General features: G+C 42.1%; 1 protein-coding gene across 1 annotated transcript in view; it reads right to left on the bottom strand.

Annotated features, from left to right (window-relative positions):
• CACUL1 (CDK2 associated cullin domain 1) overlaps window positions 1–12,506 on the bottom strand; it is a 40,820-nt gene extending 28,314 nt beyond the window's left edge. The window contains exons 1-3 of the mRNA XM_062496224.1: window positions 12,213–12,506; window positions 6,006–6,132; window positions 1,651–1,753 (exon numbers count right to left, since the gene is read on the bottom strand). Of these exons, the coding sequence (XP_062352208.1) occupies window positions 1,651–1,753; window positions 6,006–6,132; window positions 12,213–12,474 (492 nt within the window). The 5' untranslated portion in view covers window positions 12,475–12,506. The remainder of the gene's footprint in view (window positions 1–1,650; window positions 1,754–6,005; window positions 6,133–12,212) is intronic.
• Between the last annotated feature and the right edge of the window lie 5,064 nt (window positions 12,507–17,570).

Genomic DNA, 17,570 nt, shown 5'->3' with positions numbered 1-17,570 from the left:
AAAACAGTTTTTTTATAGAACAATTTTTTGATACACAGGAGAGTTTTACCTCCAGCAGCTCAAAAAGATTTTGGATTTGTCATCCAAAAGCCAAGTCCTGTTCATACAAAACTCACGTAATGCACTCAAGGATGGTATCATGTTATATTACAGGTGTGCCTAACCTACGTAAGAAAGCTTATGCAAGGCTAAGATTGCATTAAACAGCTGTCTCAATTATTCTTTCAACAAGCTGATGCTCAGAAGGCAGCTTTGTTTTTAAGCAGAAGCATTTAGGCTCATACATGCTAAAACAAATTTAAAATCAGCTGCCTCTGTTTTGAGACTTCAGAGAAAAGAGTCAAGGATTAGCACAGAGTAAAGAATTTGGGGTACTCCTAAATTCAAATCAGAGTAAAGCAGTGTATTACCATGGGATATATCAGAAGAACTGGCCAAACCTGTAAAGCTGAAATGATTCACAGTTCTCACAAACAGAAGAAAAAATGTACAGGCTGCACCAGCTCAGCAGAACCAAAGGAAAGCTTTCTTTTGAGCAGTGTGTTCATCAACTCCAAGCAATTTTTACAGAACACTGAGGCTGTCACTCCATGAGGAATAAAGAGAACATAAAAGAGAAAAGAAGAAAGAACCTAGCAAATACCATGCATATTAAATGCTGGGTGGTTATTTTTCTTTACAAGGAAAGCCACATGAGTGCAACAAAAAGGACAGAGAGATCACTGTGCTATATATTTTGGGAATGCATGTTTAGCCAGAAATTTCTGATGCAGTTAAAGCATTAAGACTGTTTTGGGCTGACAGAAATTAGTTATCAATGTGTTAGAAGCATTGAAGAAGCTGCAGCAGTTTAGGGTTTATTTGTGTTTAGCTCCTCTGCTTCATGCAGCGCAGATCAGTACAGAACTCAAACATCAGTTATGGAAGTGAAAAAAGCTGCAGGGAAGAATCAGGCAGTGTTGCTGCTACAACAATGACAATTTCAAGTTCATATCTGGAGATTCTAGTCTAAAACAAATGTTCAACAAGGAACACGTGAAAACAACCACGGATGCACAAGTAAGATGCAGAGGACGATAGGGATATACAAACTGTACATATTAGGACTGCTGTAAGCCACTGACATCTACAGATAGGCAAGAAAAATGCAGAATAAGCTGTAACAGAACTCCATATGCAGTAATTCTTAACTTATACTTCACAATCTGTATTTAATTCACTTAGAATTTTTCCTTTAGATTTTTCCCTTTTGTGCTGCTTGTGGTGCACAAGAACCATAAACAGTTTATACACATTTACAGAGGAATGGCAGAAATTTATCTCATGCTCAGATCACATTTGACTGAGCTATTCACATCCCAGATTATACTTAAGAGTTCTCATTCTCCATTCTTTCATTCTGTATCATATATTCAGGTTTAGCCACTGCTCTCCATGTGGTTGAGATCTCCAGGGTCTAGCAGTGCCAAACCTTTGGATCTAGTAGTTGGTTTTCTCTCTGACAGCCCCTTAGAGAGTGAAGTAGAAGACAATTTTGTAAATTAATACAAATCAGTCTTAACAGCAATCCCCTCCACGGGCCACCTACATACTGGTCTGATATAAACACAGATCCCAAGAAAGAGAGAATTAGATTGTGCAGCCTCTTACCTGCAGCTCCTTTGAGACTCTCTCTAAGTGGTTAGTTATCTTTTTTATTAGGTCACTATACATCTGTTCCGAATGCTGCTGGCATACACACTTATACACACAACTGCAGAAACAAATATAGGAACAAACAATGAACTTACAACAGTTTGCAATGAAGGGTAACAGACTTCAAAACATTTTCTTCAAGTTTCAATTTAGAGGATAATCAAGTTAATTGAACGATTGTTGAACTTTTAAATACAGTCCTAAGCTTGGAATGAGCTCCAGCAGCCCCTTACAGCTCCCCTGGAGGCTCCAGGGTGTCCATCCCACTCCCCCTCCCCAAGTCTATTTTAACCTACAAGGAGTTCTCTTAACAGTGCACTTCAAAACAGCCAGGACAATTCTGTCAACAGCACATGCCTACTTCTGGCTTTTGTCTCTCCTTTGTGAATGAAGTCTCCGTTAAAACAAGCAGGTTTAACAACTCTATGAATATTCTAGGGCAAGCCCCTTACTAGAAGAAAAGGAATGCTGACAAGTATCATAGAAGTTGCATCAAAACCATGGTAGCATTAAAAAGAAATGGCACAAGTTCTAAAATTACAGACCCAAGCATGCTACTCCATTCTTTATTACCTAAATTCTAAGAAAATTCTACACATTCATAATAAAGATGAAGAAAAAGAGCAATAAAACTAATTCTACATTCTATGGCTTTGCTATGTTAACTCTGGTATTCAGTGCTACCTTTGATTCTTAAGAACACTTCATTGCTCTCATACTGCAATATAACACCTGTGAAACAAGGGTATTTGTTGAAGACATACTTACAGCAGTTGTAAAACAAATACATGTATTACTTTCAGCAAGATGTTATTTGAGTAATCATCACTGTCAGGACTAACAGCAACATCCATTTGGACCAAGCAGCATTAACCCCTAGCCAGCATTTTGGAATTTAGCTGCTAAGTCCAAGAGGGCCAGGGGGACTTCACCTGGTACCTTGGGCAAGTCACATCTCTGTTCTGCTCTCCTCTCCACTCCCCTGTACCAAGAACTGAGAGAGCAAGCAATTTAGGTCAGAGACTGCTCTTGGGATGTGCAAACAACTGATTTCCAGAGAGGTCCAGACCCCAGCCTTGAAAAAGTCCAAAGCTATGGGACAGCAACATTGTATCTCTGTAGGGGAACTTTGACTTTCAAGTTCTCTACTGAGAAGATGGTACAAAGACAGGCAAACTCCAAAGACAGCAGAAGTCTACTTATTTGGTGAACCATGTTATTTCTAATAAAACAAAACTCCTATACTTCTCATATGAATATACTTTAAAAATGACTGAGTATCTGTAGTTTGCTATTATTTAAATATTATCAGTCAAAATCATTCTTTTTCTTTCATATCAAACCTGCCAACAGCAGATCCTACATTGAAACAAGCAACTGCAAAAGATATTTTGGTACAATTTTGCTAAGAGCAAGAATATCAGTTTGGTTGGGATCAAAGAGAGAAACACTGATAACAAAAGTGATCACAAAGATTTTTGTGATCTCTTTCCAAACCAGCCAGCTGGGCAACCACAGCAAATGGCCACACATTTTTTTGATCCACAGCTAACCAGTACACAGCCACCTCCCCAAGCTGGCTGCTTTATTTGCACGCAACTAAACTGAATTTTAAAGTGCACTGCTCTTTAGTGTTACACACATTATTGCTGCCTCTATTTCTGCAGCATGTTCTGTAGTCAAACACCAGTCTTCCCATGTACACACAGGGTGTGTTTACATTTTATTTGAACACTTCTATTTAGAGGCTCCTCCCCCATTTTGAGATCCTGTTTTCAGTTCCTGATTGTGGGGTTAATTCTGTGAATCATCCTTGCCCTGATATTACCCAAAAGAAGTCACAAGCTTGTTCGTTCTTTACCAAAACCAAATACCTCAGGAAAAGGAAATCCCGAAAGGACATTAAGAGGGTAAGCAGTGGGTGAATATCCAAGCTCTCTGAGTTGTCCTGAGGAACAGAAAACTGCACTGCACCAGGGAGGGAGTGGAGGCTACCAGAAGTACAACTTAGCTGCTCATGCCTTCCTCATCTCCAACCTTCCTTCACACCTCTCTGCCAATTTATCCAACCCTACTATAACTGGAAGAGACTATGCACAAGCAGTCTTTGGGCTCGCAGCTGGAAACAGACACTAATGACACTTTGATACCTTACAGATAAACTGCTCCATGGTAAATATCTACATACACACCTTGAATAAGGTGTGTATGATAACACCTTGAAGTTATCTCCCAGCTCTCACTGCTGGAGAGTAAACATCTACAGCTACCAATGACCATGTCAAATATAGCAAATACCCAAATATTTGGGTGTCTAATAATGCATTTTGAGTTTGCATTTGCATTTAAACTTGATTCTTTTAGTCAGCACAAAGATGACCAAAAATACTGCTGTATTTTCATGTCAGTTTCACTGTAAAGAAAAAAAAAGTACCTATTTGAACCACTTCAAGAAACATTCCATTTTTCAGACTAAAGAACTGGCTTAGAAGCAGAGAACATCTAAACTCCAGGTCTGCTACAGACTCTCAAAAATACTCCAAACAAACATGCTTTTTAAATTCAATTTTTTTTTAAAAATCAATTATCCTTCCCTTGTCAATCTATCTTGTCTAGATTGTCAATCAAAGGAACAGTCTAAAATATTAAAAAAAAACCAACCAAAATCAATTTCCTGGTTGGAAGAGGCTGTGGCAGAGTAATTAATTACAACCACAGACATAATTTTTAAAAGAAAACTGACACACCAGCTTTACCAGTAACACTGAACTATGGAAAATCTTAGCTTTGGTAATAGTAAAATACATGCAAAAGATATCCATGCATTATTACAGTCCTGCACCAAGTGCCCCAGGGGTTATCCAGGAGAAACTCAAAACCCAGTACTCCTTCAGTAAATAAAACTTTCCAGGAGTAGAAAGATGACAAGGATGAACTGCAGCTATCTGCAAACCATAACTAGGTATAATTAAACCATTAACTTTGCATACTTCATTGTCAGAGATGACTTTTGAGAGCTGTCTTAATGCAGAATGTTTGCACATTGGGGACTTCAAGCTGGGAAAGGATTCTGATAACTTACACTAAAGATGGCTTTCTTAATTAAACAACTATCTCAATTATTAATACACATGATGACTGACATCTGAGTCCTGATAAAAACAGTTCCAAAAGTTTGGAGAGGAAAGAGGAAGTTTATTGAAGTTTTCAATGGGAAGTAAGGGGCAAAATTGAACACCTGCTTTTCTTTTATCTGCTTTCCTAATCCAAAGTTTTAAACTGCAGAGACAAAGTGGATAAGAACAAGTGGGTGTGAGACACCAGAGCTCAAAGTCTCTAAAATCAGCCATCAGTGACTGTAGCTGGCAGCACTATTCCAAAGAGGTGGCAACACTCTGGTGAAGAAAACCACCACAGCAATGTCACAGTTGTGCTGCTGGCAAGGGCACAAGGGGTTTGAATGGCATCTTGGCCAGTAAATCCAGCAGCAGTCACCCATTTTCCATCCTATTGACCACTCACCCTGAATACCTGCTACCTACAGACCAAAAAAAAAATCTCCATTTTAGTTAATCTCTTAAGAAACTACCAGGTCTCTAAAGCATTTAGCACTTCGGTTTGGAGCAGTAGTGTGCTGGTGAAGCAAACCCCCCACCATCACCAGTACTGAGCACTAGTTCAGCCTGAAGGGAAGTTCTGTGGTGTGATTTGACCCCTTTTAAACCAAACTGCAGCTCCAAGACAGGTACAGCACAAGCCTCCTCCAGACAAGTATGGAGATATAAAGGAGCATCCTTCAAACTGCCTGGAACTGGGCAAGGGGAGAACACACCAAAACACCTGAGGCAAAACACACAAATGACAATTTACATCTAAGGACCTTGGCACCATGTGCTTCTATTTCCTTCTACACATCAAAAACACCAAATTGGATGCTATTAGATTTCATAAAGAAGCCTTTTGACACATTAAGTCAACTGCCTACCGTGCCAATCTCTTCTGAGAAAAGGATGTTAAGGAATATATTTCCTAGTACACTACACTAAGCAACTGTGATGGGGTTTATTTTAATGTTAATGTTTTCAGCATTTCTGCATTTTAATTCTTTGGCATTTATTCCTGTTAATACGGTATGTCAAGATAGGTACCTATTATTCACTCTAACCATTTAGACAGTACTGTATTTCACAAAACTTTCCCATCTGTCTCCTCAAAGGTACAAAATATGACATATGCATAGACAGCAAGATCAAATAAATACTTCCTTTTAAGGAAAAAATAAGTATTTAGCATTAAAAGTATTTCCTTACCTGTATATTTGTTCATAGGAGATAGGGATGTAGTCACCAGGACTCTGAGTTAAAAGCTGATCTATGGCACTGTCCAACTTTGGCCAATATGTGCTCTTATAGTCTTCAATTGTTATAACATTCATTACTGCAAGAAACAGACAAGAATAGATTTAGTAACTTCACCTAAAAAGACTAGAAACAAGTGAATGCTCTGTGATTTCAGACCATACCAATAACCAGGCCAAAAAACGTGGGAGCAATTCACTTCCACCAAAATAACCTCATTTAAAACTAAAGCCCAGACCTGAATTTGTACCTTTGTATTTACAAAAAATAAAATCAGAAAACCTGCCAAATCAGTGCTTCCGTATTTGTCTGGAGACTAAGTAACACAGAAAAGCAAACTCCTGGGAGTTCTAACAGGAAAACATAATAACAAAAAATTATTAAAATATTAGTTCAGACTAATAAATTATGTAATTTTGCATCAGTTCAGAATCAATTATTAACATGGCATCTTCACATTCAGGAGAACAAGCTCTGACCAAGACTGGTAGGTTTTTTGACTGTTCCTTCCCAGCAGATATATTAATTTCACAAGTTTCAGGTGGGACGAGCAGCTTCCTTTTAGACCAGTGGGTCTAAAAGATGATGCAATTCCCTCTGCCTTCAACTGCAGTTAGGCTTCCAGGCAACGTTTTTGAATCTGTATTACAGCTCCCCTCTAGCAGGGACAATTACACTCCTTTTCCTGATAAAGATCACCGCAGGGAAGAATAGGAGGTGTTTAAATTAGCGTTCCCCACTGCTCCCTGATCTTCCTCCTGAGCTTCCCAACTGCACTCTCTTGCAACAGTGACTCAAGGCCTTCTCAGAAGGGCTTGGATCTCTCTTTTCAGGGAGGATTTCTGAACTAACCACTTGTGGCTCAGTTCCAACAGTTTCACACCCTCCCTTCAGGGCTATACTCACAGCACTACCTCACTGCCCTGTCACACCACCACAGCTTCAGAGCACCCACTCAAAAAAGCCCTCAGCAACCAACAGCACCTCAATCAAATCTATGATCTGAATTCAAGCAATGAAATCAAATCAAATCTATCAAAACAACAAAAGGATCAAAACTATCCAGCCTAGGAAATCTAGAACAATTTCTTCACTTGAACTCCACGTGTGGGTCTGGCCTATATGGAAGAGTAAATAAAGATACTTCTCACCCCACACAGACCAGTTTAGACACAACACTAGAGTGAAATATTTTGGTTAGGGATGAATTTTAAATATACATTTAGTAGATTCACTGATGGATTTCAGAAGCAATATTTTCGAAAGGTATTTTCACATGGAGTTGAAAGGAACTGGGTGAGTGAGTCACTTTTGGCAGCATTATAAGGAACAATTGTAAGGAAATTGGCAAAACAATTATGAGTATCATGAGGAAAAAAAAGAGTGTAAAGAGAACATGAATAGAGAGAGGTGTGAGACAAGGAAGTGTTGGAACTCTATCTGTATGAGCAAGTATTACAGATTTCTTTGTGTGTCATGTGAGGGTATTTGAGCCAGGAACTTTGCTCAGAGAAGGATGTTAGTGCAGCACTCCTGGCTCCTCTTCGTCCAGCTGCGGCCACTGGCGCCCTCTTGCTTCACAGCTGTTACAGAATCAGATCTAGTTCACCTAAAAGTGTGAGCAGCGACCAGGTCCCCACTACCACTGCAGGAGGCTGCCCAAGATCCCAGGCTGCAATCTGAAAGGATATCAGTGTTTGCTAACAAGAGAGTGAAGGTCACAGGGCTGACTACATAACCACCAGGATTTCAGTCAGCAAGTCCAACAAGTCAGCAACAGCAGAGCACCTCCCCGGCAGTAAACTCAGCCCTTATTCCTTGCCTTGCAATGCCTTGTCTGAGTTCTCATCCCTTACAGAGCCCACAGGAGCAGCTCCACGTAGCACCTTTACTATTCCTGCTTACACTCAGCGGCAAAATCTGAGCTTTTGTTTTTTCACTTTGTTACCCAGAACCACTCTGCTCCACAGAAAATATTAAACTGAAGTTAGCATAAACATTAGACCCAGTCTTGCTTTAAGATTTCAATGTATAATCATGCCCACATCTGGTTTAACATATTAAATGAGCCCTATTAATTTGAAAGAAAATAGTCAAGTAAGATTAGGAAACACTGCAAAATAATTTTAACATGGTATGGAGATGTTTTTTTTTTTAAATTTTTTTAACAATATGAAGAAAGAAAGCAGCAGCAGACAGAAAAATCTGCCCATTAGACATGCTGTACAGGTAAAGGACAAAATGCTTTTATGAAAAGCCCTATGAGACTTGCACAGAAGAGCCTGCATAGAAAATTCACTGATAAATTCACAGTAACATTCTAGAAAAGATTCATTCTCATTCAAAAGTCTCTTACAAGTACTATGTAATTTGATTTCCACACTTCAGTTCTGAAACTAAGCCAACCATAATATTTACATAGCTAAAAGTCCAAGACTACAAACTGAACAATATTTTTTTTTCTTCTAATCCAAAAAACAAAGTACTTTAAAATGTTAATAACTATCACACGTTAGTAACATCCTTTTTCTCCTGGCAGTGCTCACACACATAGAAGTGAAGGGTGGCCTAAAGACCCTGCAACCACAAACTGCAAGAACATGGTTGAGACCAGCAAGGAAGGAATCACACAGATCCTTAGCAAGGAAAGCCAGATTACCCTTTGTTTTTTTGGGTTTTTTTTATTTTTCTCTCTTTTTAGGATGTTATGCTTAAATGCTTACCCCTACATCAGATGTCCAAGATTTAAAAGGATTTGCCCAACAGCTGCCACTCCCAAACTACAATTTCGTTGGTTTCTGGGAAGTGACATTGATATTTTGTAAGAAAGCATGCTAGAATACAGGATTTTACCCAACTCCAGCAAGGTTGGGGAGGTGGGGCTGGGAGATAAATCAGTGTGACAGAACCAAAAGAAGTCAGTATTTTCCACAGAATTCAGTATTTTCCAGAAAATTATTAAAGACTTCACAAGTAAAGCTTGAGCAACAAGCTGCTTTTCCACACAAAAAAAGTTCCAAAAGGAAAACTTTAAGTAAAATGCAGCAGTGAAACCATTTTTGTAAAAAAGGATGTGCATAAACTATCATAACCTAGATATATCAGTATTATAGTCATAATGGAAACACAGTCTGCTTCAAGCTACCAAATTCTTTGACATGAACTTCAATGAAAAGAATGGCAAACCCCACTAAGATTCAAAAAAAATCCCACAAAAATCCCCACCAAGAGAAAGTATACATCCCCCATGAAACTGGTAATAAAACCTTACACACACTCCTTTTTTTCAAATCTGTAGCTAAAAAGCAAGAGACAGAGCAGGATGGCTGACCCAACCTACTGCCAAGTATGGAGACATCAGTCTGACAATTACCTGTCATTTACTCTGTCCATAACAATGAAAGAAAGCAACCAAGCACCTTTCAGAAGCTGTATTTCATCTCACCAAGTGAGGTACACAAAACTTTACTCTTCAATTAGCAGTGCACCCTACAATCCTCACTATTTTGCTAAAGTGTACAAGCTCTTCAGGCAGCTGTCCAAGAGTCATCTGTGCTTCCCTTTTTCTCAGCCCTCATGTGCACGTTTTCACAATAAATTTTGCTCTGCCCCCCCTGCCTGACACATCCCAGCATACATTAGCAAGTTTATGAGTTTACCCTGTGGTTGCTTCCAATTCTACTTTATTTTTATAACCTGTTTCTCAGCCTACATTAAGGCTGGTTAGTAAAAGTAACATTTTTTTCATCAGACCATTAGCCCACGCAGCAATGCACACACACTGCACTGAACAATGTTATGCAACAGGGAAGGCAGCAGGTTTAATGGATATGCCAGTGCACACAGCCACATGTGTCTGACCCAAATGACACTGGCATAAGCAACACTTGTAACCACCCTTTCTTGGAAAGGATAAAACAAACAAAATGGAAACGCTTCATTGTTGACCACAATCAAGTTAACCTGAAATCACTACTATGGAAGAGTTTTTCTTAAAAGTACTAAAAGTTCTTCGTCTTCTTTTCTCCCTCATGAACTTTGAAAAATACCTTTGACAACACTACTGCTTTATAAATCCACAGCTATGACTGAAGCTGATCAACTGCAAACATTTAGTTCCAAGTTTACTACAACACAGAAGTTTTTCTTAAGATGCGTTAAGTAGAAGAAAAGCTATTCAAGAAAAACTATTAAATTAACTATGCATTATGCTAATTTTAGCTCTCAATCTTACCAAAATCTCAAGGAAGGAGAACTGGATTTAGCGTCTTTGAAAGATAGAAATGATACTCTGTCCAGGACAGCCTCTGCATCATAAAGTATGGCAGGAGTTGCTGCTCATTCAGCTGCAGAACTGCCTTATGTAGCAGAGAACAGACAATTTCTATCAGGCTTAGGACTGGCAAACTTCTCTACATGTGTTCTGCCATTACTGGGACAGAGCACAGAGGAGGGATCCAGCACACACTGAGTCCCTCCTAGGGAACATTTACATCCAAAGTGACCTTTCTCTCTTTTTCTATGTGTGAAAATCAAACACAGGTGATTAAGGGATCCTATGTCAGAGCTAGGATAAGAATAGGCAGGACCCAACTCAGCTTCTTTAGGTTCTCAGTCAATACTACTTCACTGGATTTGTTCTGTTCACTTACATGTGAACTATCCACAAAGGTGTGGAAACGTTCTAATGAATTTCACAAATTTTCTGATTTGCAGGAAAATTATAAAAAAAAAAAAGTATCAGTAAGATATTATGTTGGGATAGCAGTGCTGAAGAAGGGAAAACAAGAACTCCAAAACCACACCCTAAGCAAATTCATGCTCTGCTGCTTCTGCCGCTTCTCCCCCTCAGACATAAATTGTGGACTAGCTGGAAAGTCACCTTCCCACTTGCTGGAGACCCAGCTTGAAAACCATTTTCATTGTGAAACAGAAGGAAAAACTAAGATTCTGAATGTCTGGTCTAGGACTTCAAGAGCCTAATTTAGCAAGGTGGAACAACATCTCATTTCAACTGTCTCGAGGGTTTAGAAGCCACCCCAAGGTACCTGGAGCCCTGACAAGCAAGGCAGGCAAAGTGCCGGGGAGCTCACAGAGCCTGAGAGTCTTAACTTCAAAGCAGCCAGCTTTGGCCATGTGCCACAAAATCCAGGCTCACCCGAGAATCAGAAATCCAGAAGTCTGAACTTTGAGCTTTTGAACATCTCTAGATATGGACAGGTGAGAAACCACTGGGGAAAGCAGGGAGGACACACAAAGTGCATTTCCCATCAAAATTTTATCATGGCTATTACACAGTTGCACTTCCAGGAATGCTTTTAACTATCCAAATCCAAGTTTTCCGACCATGAAGTTGGTCGGAAAGTTTTTTGGTTCATGAGGAAAGAAAGGTCTATTTTGCCCAGAAGGGTGACTTTTGGAAAAAAAATTTAGAACCGAAATGTACAGCAAAAAATCTTCCCTTCCCTGCATCATAGCTCAGAAAAAAATAGGGGGGAAATGTCATTTTTGTTAGAAGCTACATGCAAAAGCCATTTTGGAACCCCTAAGGCCAGCACGGATGGAGCTCTGAACAACCTGGTCTAGAGGTTCCCTGCTCAAGCAGGAGGGTTGAGCAATATGGTCTTTAAAGTCCCTTCTAAGCCAAACCATTCTGTGATGTTATGATTCTGTTTTGGAGGTTATTTTGTGTAAATTAATCCTACGTCTTTCTCATCACAGTTTTGCAGATACTCGTGCCTTCCAGGACAGCATGCCCATTCCAGGGGCTCTACCCACCGGCAATCCCGAACAGGCTCCCAATACATCTCTAGCATTTTCAGGTTGGGAGACAAAGTCTATAAGAAAGTACGATCTGAGCGAAAAGGCTTCGGAAAAAGCAGCGGCCGAGAACACTGCCCACGCTCACTCTCCAGGTCTACAGCCACATTTACCGAGACAGCAAAGCAGAAGTTGGGGCGCTGCGCCAGGAAAGGTTATTTTTCCCTTTCCAAGGCGCCTCAACCCGTTTGACTTCGCCTCGAGAAGCCTCTGGAGGCGAGACCCGGGTCGGGGTAGGAAAGAGCTGAGGCCGGTCCCAGAAGGGAGCGGGGGCAGCGGGCTCAGCTCAGCTCCGCGCAGCAGGCGAGGCCCCCCCACGCCCAGGCCCGGGTCACTCACGGAACTTGGAGGTCGAGGCGCTGATGTTGATGGCGGCGATGGCCCCGGCCGTCCCCGCCCTGCCGGCTGCAGCCCCCGGCTCGCAGCCCCGCAGCCCCGCGCCGTTGTGCTCGGGCCCCGCGGGCCGCGGCGGCCCGGCCGGCGGCAGCAGCCGCTCCCCGAGCAGGTGCCGCCCGTAGCCGCCCGCGCCCCAGTTGTTGTGGTTCTGGTCGTCCATGATGGCCTCGCCGCCGCTCTCCTCCTCCATGCTCTCCTCCTCCATGGCGGGCGCCTGGCTGCGGGAGCGGGGCGGGATCAGCGCCCGCCGCCCATCGCCGCCGCCTCAGGCCCGGCGGGGCTCGGCGGGCTCGGCCCGGGCCCCAGCCCAGCTCCGGCCGCGCCGCGCGACACTTCGCGCCGGGCGGAAGGCTGCGGCCGCGCCGGGCGGCACCGCCGCGGGGCATGCTGGGGGATGTAGTCCTGCGGGGCGGAGCGACTGAAGGGGCGCGGACAGGGGCGCGGCCGGCGCGGGGTCCGTCCCCAGCCGCGCCCGGGGTTCGCCCTTCCCGGTCCCCCCCCGGACGCCACCGACGCCAGGGAGTTTTTCTCTGGAGCGGGGAGGCTCCGGCTGGGCCCGTGCTGACAGCGGGTCCCGTGCCGACAGCGCCCCCTGGCGGGAGCCCGGCGGCCGGGAAGGGCCGGCTCTCGGAAAAGGGAGCGAGCACGGATCGGGATATCCCAGGGATATCGCACCCGCTCTGCCGCACCGGCCCGGGTCAGCACAAGGCGTCCCTGCCCATGGGGGGCTTGGAAACAAGCCATCCTAAAGGTCCCTTCTAGCCCAAACCGCTCCGGGACCTGCCAAGTGTCCGCACAACGCTGCTCCCTTCCATTATCCTGTTAATAGGGGCAGTAACCTGCACAAGGAACGTATGAGTCCGTCTGTCTTGCAATAAACAACGGAACAATTAAGAAATATATTTTTTTAATATGCTCTTCGCCAAGAACTGTAGTCATAGGACAAAGAGTAATGGATACAAATTGAAAAAGGGGGAATTTAGGTCAGATATTAGGAAGAAATTCTTTCCTGTGAGTATGGTGAGACACTGGAATGGGTTGCCCGTGGAAGCCCAACCCTGGCAGTGTTCAGGGACTCTTTGGATGAGCCTTGAGCAGCCTGGTCTAGTGGAATATGTCCCTGTCCATGGCAGAGGGGTTGGGACTAGATGGTCCTCAAGGTCCTTTCCAACCCCTTCACATTCCATGATTCTGTGATAATATTGCCTAGTTGCCTTCAAGCACACTTGCTTTAAGTTTTATTTTCATTTTCACCTATGTACTGTGATGGAAGAATGGAAATTAGTAGTGGGTGTTTTTATTGGAAATAGATTTCCACTGTGTGGGTTTTTGATCTTGCTTGGCAAACAAAACAAAACAAAAAGAAAAAAAAAGGTGAAAAATGTTGATAAAATCAAAAGTGCCTTGCCTTCTTTCTAGAATGTCTCACAGTGAAAAGCGTGTAATCTTTTTTTCTGAATAGAAACACCATGTTCTATGTTAGCATGAAAAAAATTGTTCTGTTTTATAAAAGCAAAAGCAGAAGATGACACTGGTTTCACAGCACTGTGGAACCATCTCAAATTGCTTTGATAAAGGCAAGTGATGAAAACAGTTTGTCCCTATTGCACGGGAGGGCTTTGTACATTTTTAACTAAGAGTGTTTTCCTTAGATGTAAAATCACACCTTGAACATCAGTGCTCTGCTCAAACCAAGAGACATTTCTGTCCATTTCCCAGCTTGGTAAACACCAAGTCACAATTTGATCTCAGAGTCCAAAAGCAGATTTGGCATAGATCTCAGATTACAGATTCAGCAAATTCACAGGCCTGCTTTGGCTGCTGATTCATTTCCATCTACACCTTTACCACACCTGGAAAGAGAACAGACAGGACTTTTTTGTTCACTCTGTTACAATTTGTGCTTGATGACTTGGATGTGCAGTGTAATGCAAGTATCAGTGGAGTCATTTATAATGGATGTTAAACTTGGAAAGCTAAAGCAGCAAACCATTTCCACCTTAGGTAAGTGTTATGATTCTCTGATAAGCACAAAGAAAAGTAAATGGAGGTTGCATATCTTCAGCACTTCAAGAAAGGTATGTTTGTGTTCTCAACCCTCAGAGCAACTCCACTGTAGCCTCCCACTCATCTGCTCTTGCTGGTCTCAGGAGTGGATCTCAGATTGCTTGCCAGTATTTAAAAACATCGTGAGCTGAGGAGGAATCAGAAACTTATTCTAATCAGCAGAGTTTTATCTTTGTTTTACTAATTTTGAAAGTGCTTATATTAACATCTTAAGCAGTAAGACAAACCCAGCATTTTTCAGTTCCAGAATTTCTGTTTTTCATTTTCAGTTCTAAAATATCTTCTCTTTCATACTCTCTTGCTGCCCACACCTATTTTTGTTGCCAACTCTGTAAGTTACTGAACAGCTGGGGGTTTGGTTTGGTTTGGTTTGGTGGTTGGGGGTTTTTCCCACAATCTTTAAGCGTACATTGCCCTTCTAACTCCTTTTCACAACGTTCCGTTCACAGTGACTACGCTCACTGCACTTCCTTGTGGCAGGAATCCAAGAAACCTTAGGAAATACTTCACCAAGCATTTCTCCTCCATTGCCTTGTGCAAGGAGGCAGCTCATTTTACCAATCCAACAAGAAGCCCTTTCTTGCCTCCCATAAGGCAAATAACAAGCTGCAACAGTCACCCATGGCTCACGCTATTTAAAATACGCCTGCACACTGATAAAGGCACTATCAAATGGTTCATCACTGCAGCAGCACTTGTTTTTTTGCACGGAGACTTCTCTGCACCTTTTCCTTTTTTCCTCGTCAGCATGTGAAAATTCAACTCAGGCTTTAAATACTTTCTTGGCAAAGATACATTTTGAAATACCACAACTATAATTATTTTTGCTGTTAGCTGGGAATACCACATAAAAATTCAGTTCTGACATGACTTGAGGATCCTCACGCCTCTGTAAGATCCCCGGAGATTTGAGGCTTGTCTCTATTGTAACTAGCTCGTCAGTAGGCAGCAGAAATTTCGATGACAAAGTAACGTGCAGATGTCACACTTTCATTTCAGTCTCCCTGATCAGTATGTAATTAAAAAGACAAGTATCACAAGCGTTTGTTACATTTTTTTTTCCCTCACAACTTTTGATAACCAGGTCACAGCCACAAGCTTTGCCACAAATTAAAAGGAAAGATGAAGACTCCCTAACGGTACCCCTCCGCGGAAAGTGCGAGGCATTAAAGAAATATTTTCTACACAGAACTTCACAGAAATGAGACAACAAGGAAAGCTTTTCCTTCCAGGTTCTCAGAAGCAGACTGTGACACTTGCTGGATGTTTCCTCTTGTGTAATTTCAATCTTATATGAACATTTGTATCAATCAGATAAGGGAATTTTGTTTTTCTCATCAATTTGTGTTTATAAAGTAGAATTATTAGGTGGCCCAGAACAGTTGTTTCTGCACTCTGTGTCCTAGCTGGGTGTATATAGGTAGCAGTTTAATGATATATGAAGCACGTTGGGAAAAGATGTGCATGTTTTGGTTTATTTCCTGCTGTTGGTAATAAACATTATGACATGGATACAATTATTATTTTAAAGGACACTTATTCCTGATTTCCCAAGCACCAATTCCACTGCAGTCAGTAGGAAAGTTTTCATTGATTTCAATGGGATTTCAATCAAGCCCTAACACAGCACATAAAATGCTTTTCAGATTTATAGCTCTGTTTCAAAAACCAAAGAAAAAAAAAAGGAAAAAAAGAAGAAAATAATTCCAAAAAGAAGGAAAAATTAATGCTAGGCAGAGCCTTAAATAGCAGTGTGTCAGGAGGAGTGTGCAACACAGCTCTTTCAATGTTTAATAAGACAGCCCCTTGCTGAGCGCTGGCAGAGAGCAGATAAACCTGAAAGGACGTTTAGGTGCTGGTTGTTTTTGAGACATATTTTGACAATTGATGATTTGCTCAGGCACAGGGAAATTATGGTCCCATTGCAGACTGGCAATTTGTGGCATGCCTCTTTCAGTAGCAACTCCCACTTTGGGCAAGCTGGTTAGTGCAAAGTTTTCATGAAAATGTGCCAGTTAGAGGGTGGAGAGACCATCCTTAGTGTTTCTTGGCTACATATAATTTGTGAATACTGACTATACACAGTCTCTCCTACTGTATCATGTTGTCTCTGTTGGTCTCTGCCTCAGGAGGGAAAAAAAAATGGAAAAACACAATTTATGTGATAAGACTTTGGGAAATAAAGGCTGTTAACATGTTTTACCAGTACTATCAATTTCTGAGCCCAGTGGAAGGTGACAGAGCACAAGTAGAAATCACCTGCCTGAAGAGGAATATCCTTGCCATCTTCCACAGGCAGAAGCTCTATTGTGAACAAAGGAAATTCCAGCTAATCCCCACCAAAACAGCAGGAGCATGCTCTTGCCAGGTGCCAGCAGAGTGCTTTTGTTGGAGAAGAGAAGCACACAGCCAGGGAACAGCCAAGGAACAGCCAGGGAACAGCGGGGTAGATGTGAGCTCTGATCAAAGCTCAACACGGGTGCTCCAGGGATGTCTGTCCTTTCCCTCTGCTGTCCCACAAGGCTCCTTTGCAGGACAGAACAAAAATACAGAGTCAAATCAGATTATATTCTCCTGAAATAAACTAAAGAGTCACACCATGGTCTGCTCCTGGTACCCTGGGTGCATATGCAAAACCTCAGCTTGATAATTTGCACTTAGGCTACTTGGGATTGTTTTACATAAGGCTCAAGTGTGTCCCTTCTTCTGTCCTTCAGCAAGGCTGTACTTCTACTTCTCAGCCCTACAAAGAGGACAGGACCCAGAGCTGTGTGAGAATGTTTAAAATGAAAACATATTTTCAAACCAGCTCCCCCCTCTCTGTCAGAATGCTCTCACCAGCAAAATATTAAGAGCACAATGACTACAGTAGTATATTCACTGAAATTTTTCCAGTTTCCCCACTAGTGATCCCATTCCCTGCATCATCTGTGCCTGGTGTGAGGGCCCTGAGTACACCAATTTGCCATAATTAACAAGACCAGCCTCACCTAAATTCCCATAAAACCAGCGTCCTTTTGTGGACAAGCTCTGTTTAAGCTCAGAGCTTAAGGTTCACTCCACACCTGCCCTATGCTGTATATGTCCTGTCACCTTTCCCTGCCGAGCCCTGACATGTTCCTCCCTCATAAATTATTTAATAGGATTATCTGAAGGTCTCTGAGTTCCTGCATATGAAAATAGCTCAGTATTTGGCCCATGGGAACAGGAGACAGGACAGCCCTGCCCAGCCGT

The sequence above is a fragment of the Cinclus cinclus genome, chromosome 7 (assembly GCF_963662255.1).
Source record: "Cinclus cinclus chromosome 7, bCinCin1.1, whole genome shotgun sequence".
In the NCBI taxonomy this organism is placed as follows: Eukaryota; Metazoa; Chordata; class Aves; order Passeriformes; family Cinclidae; genus Cinclus; species Cinclus cinclus.
The sequence above is the reverse complement of the archived record's forward strand: the minus strand, read 5'-3'. Positions and strand labels throughout refer to the sequence as shown.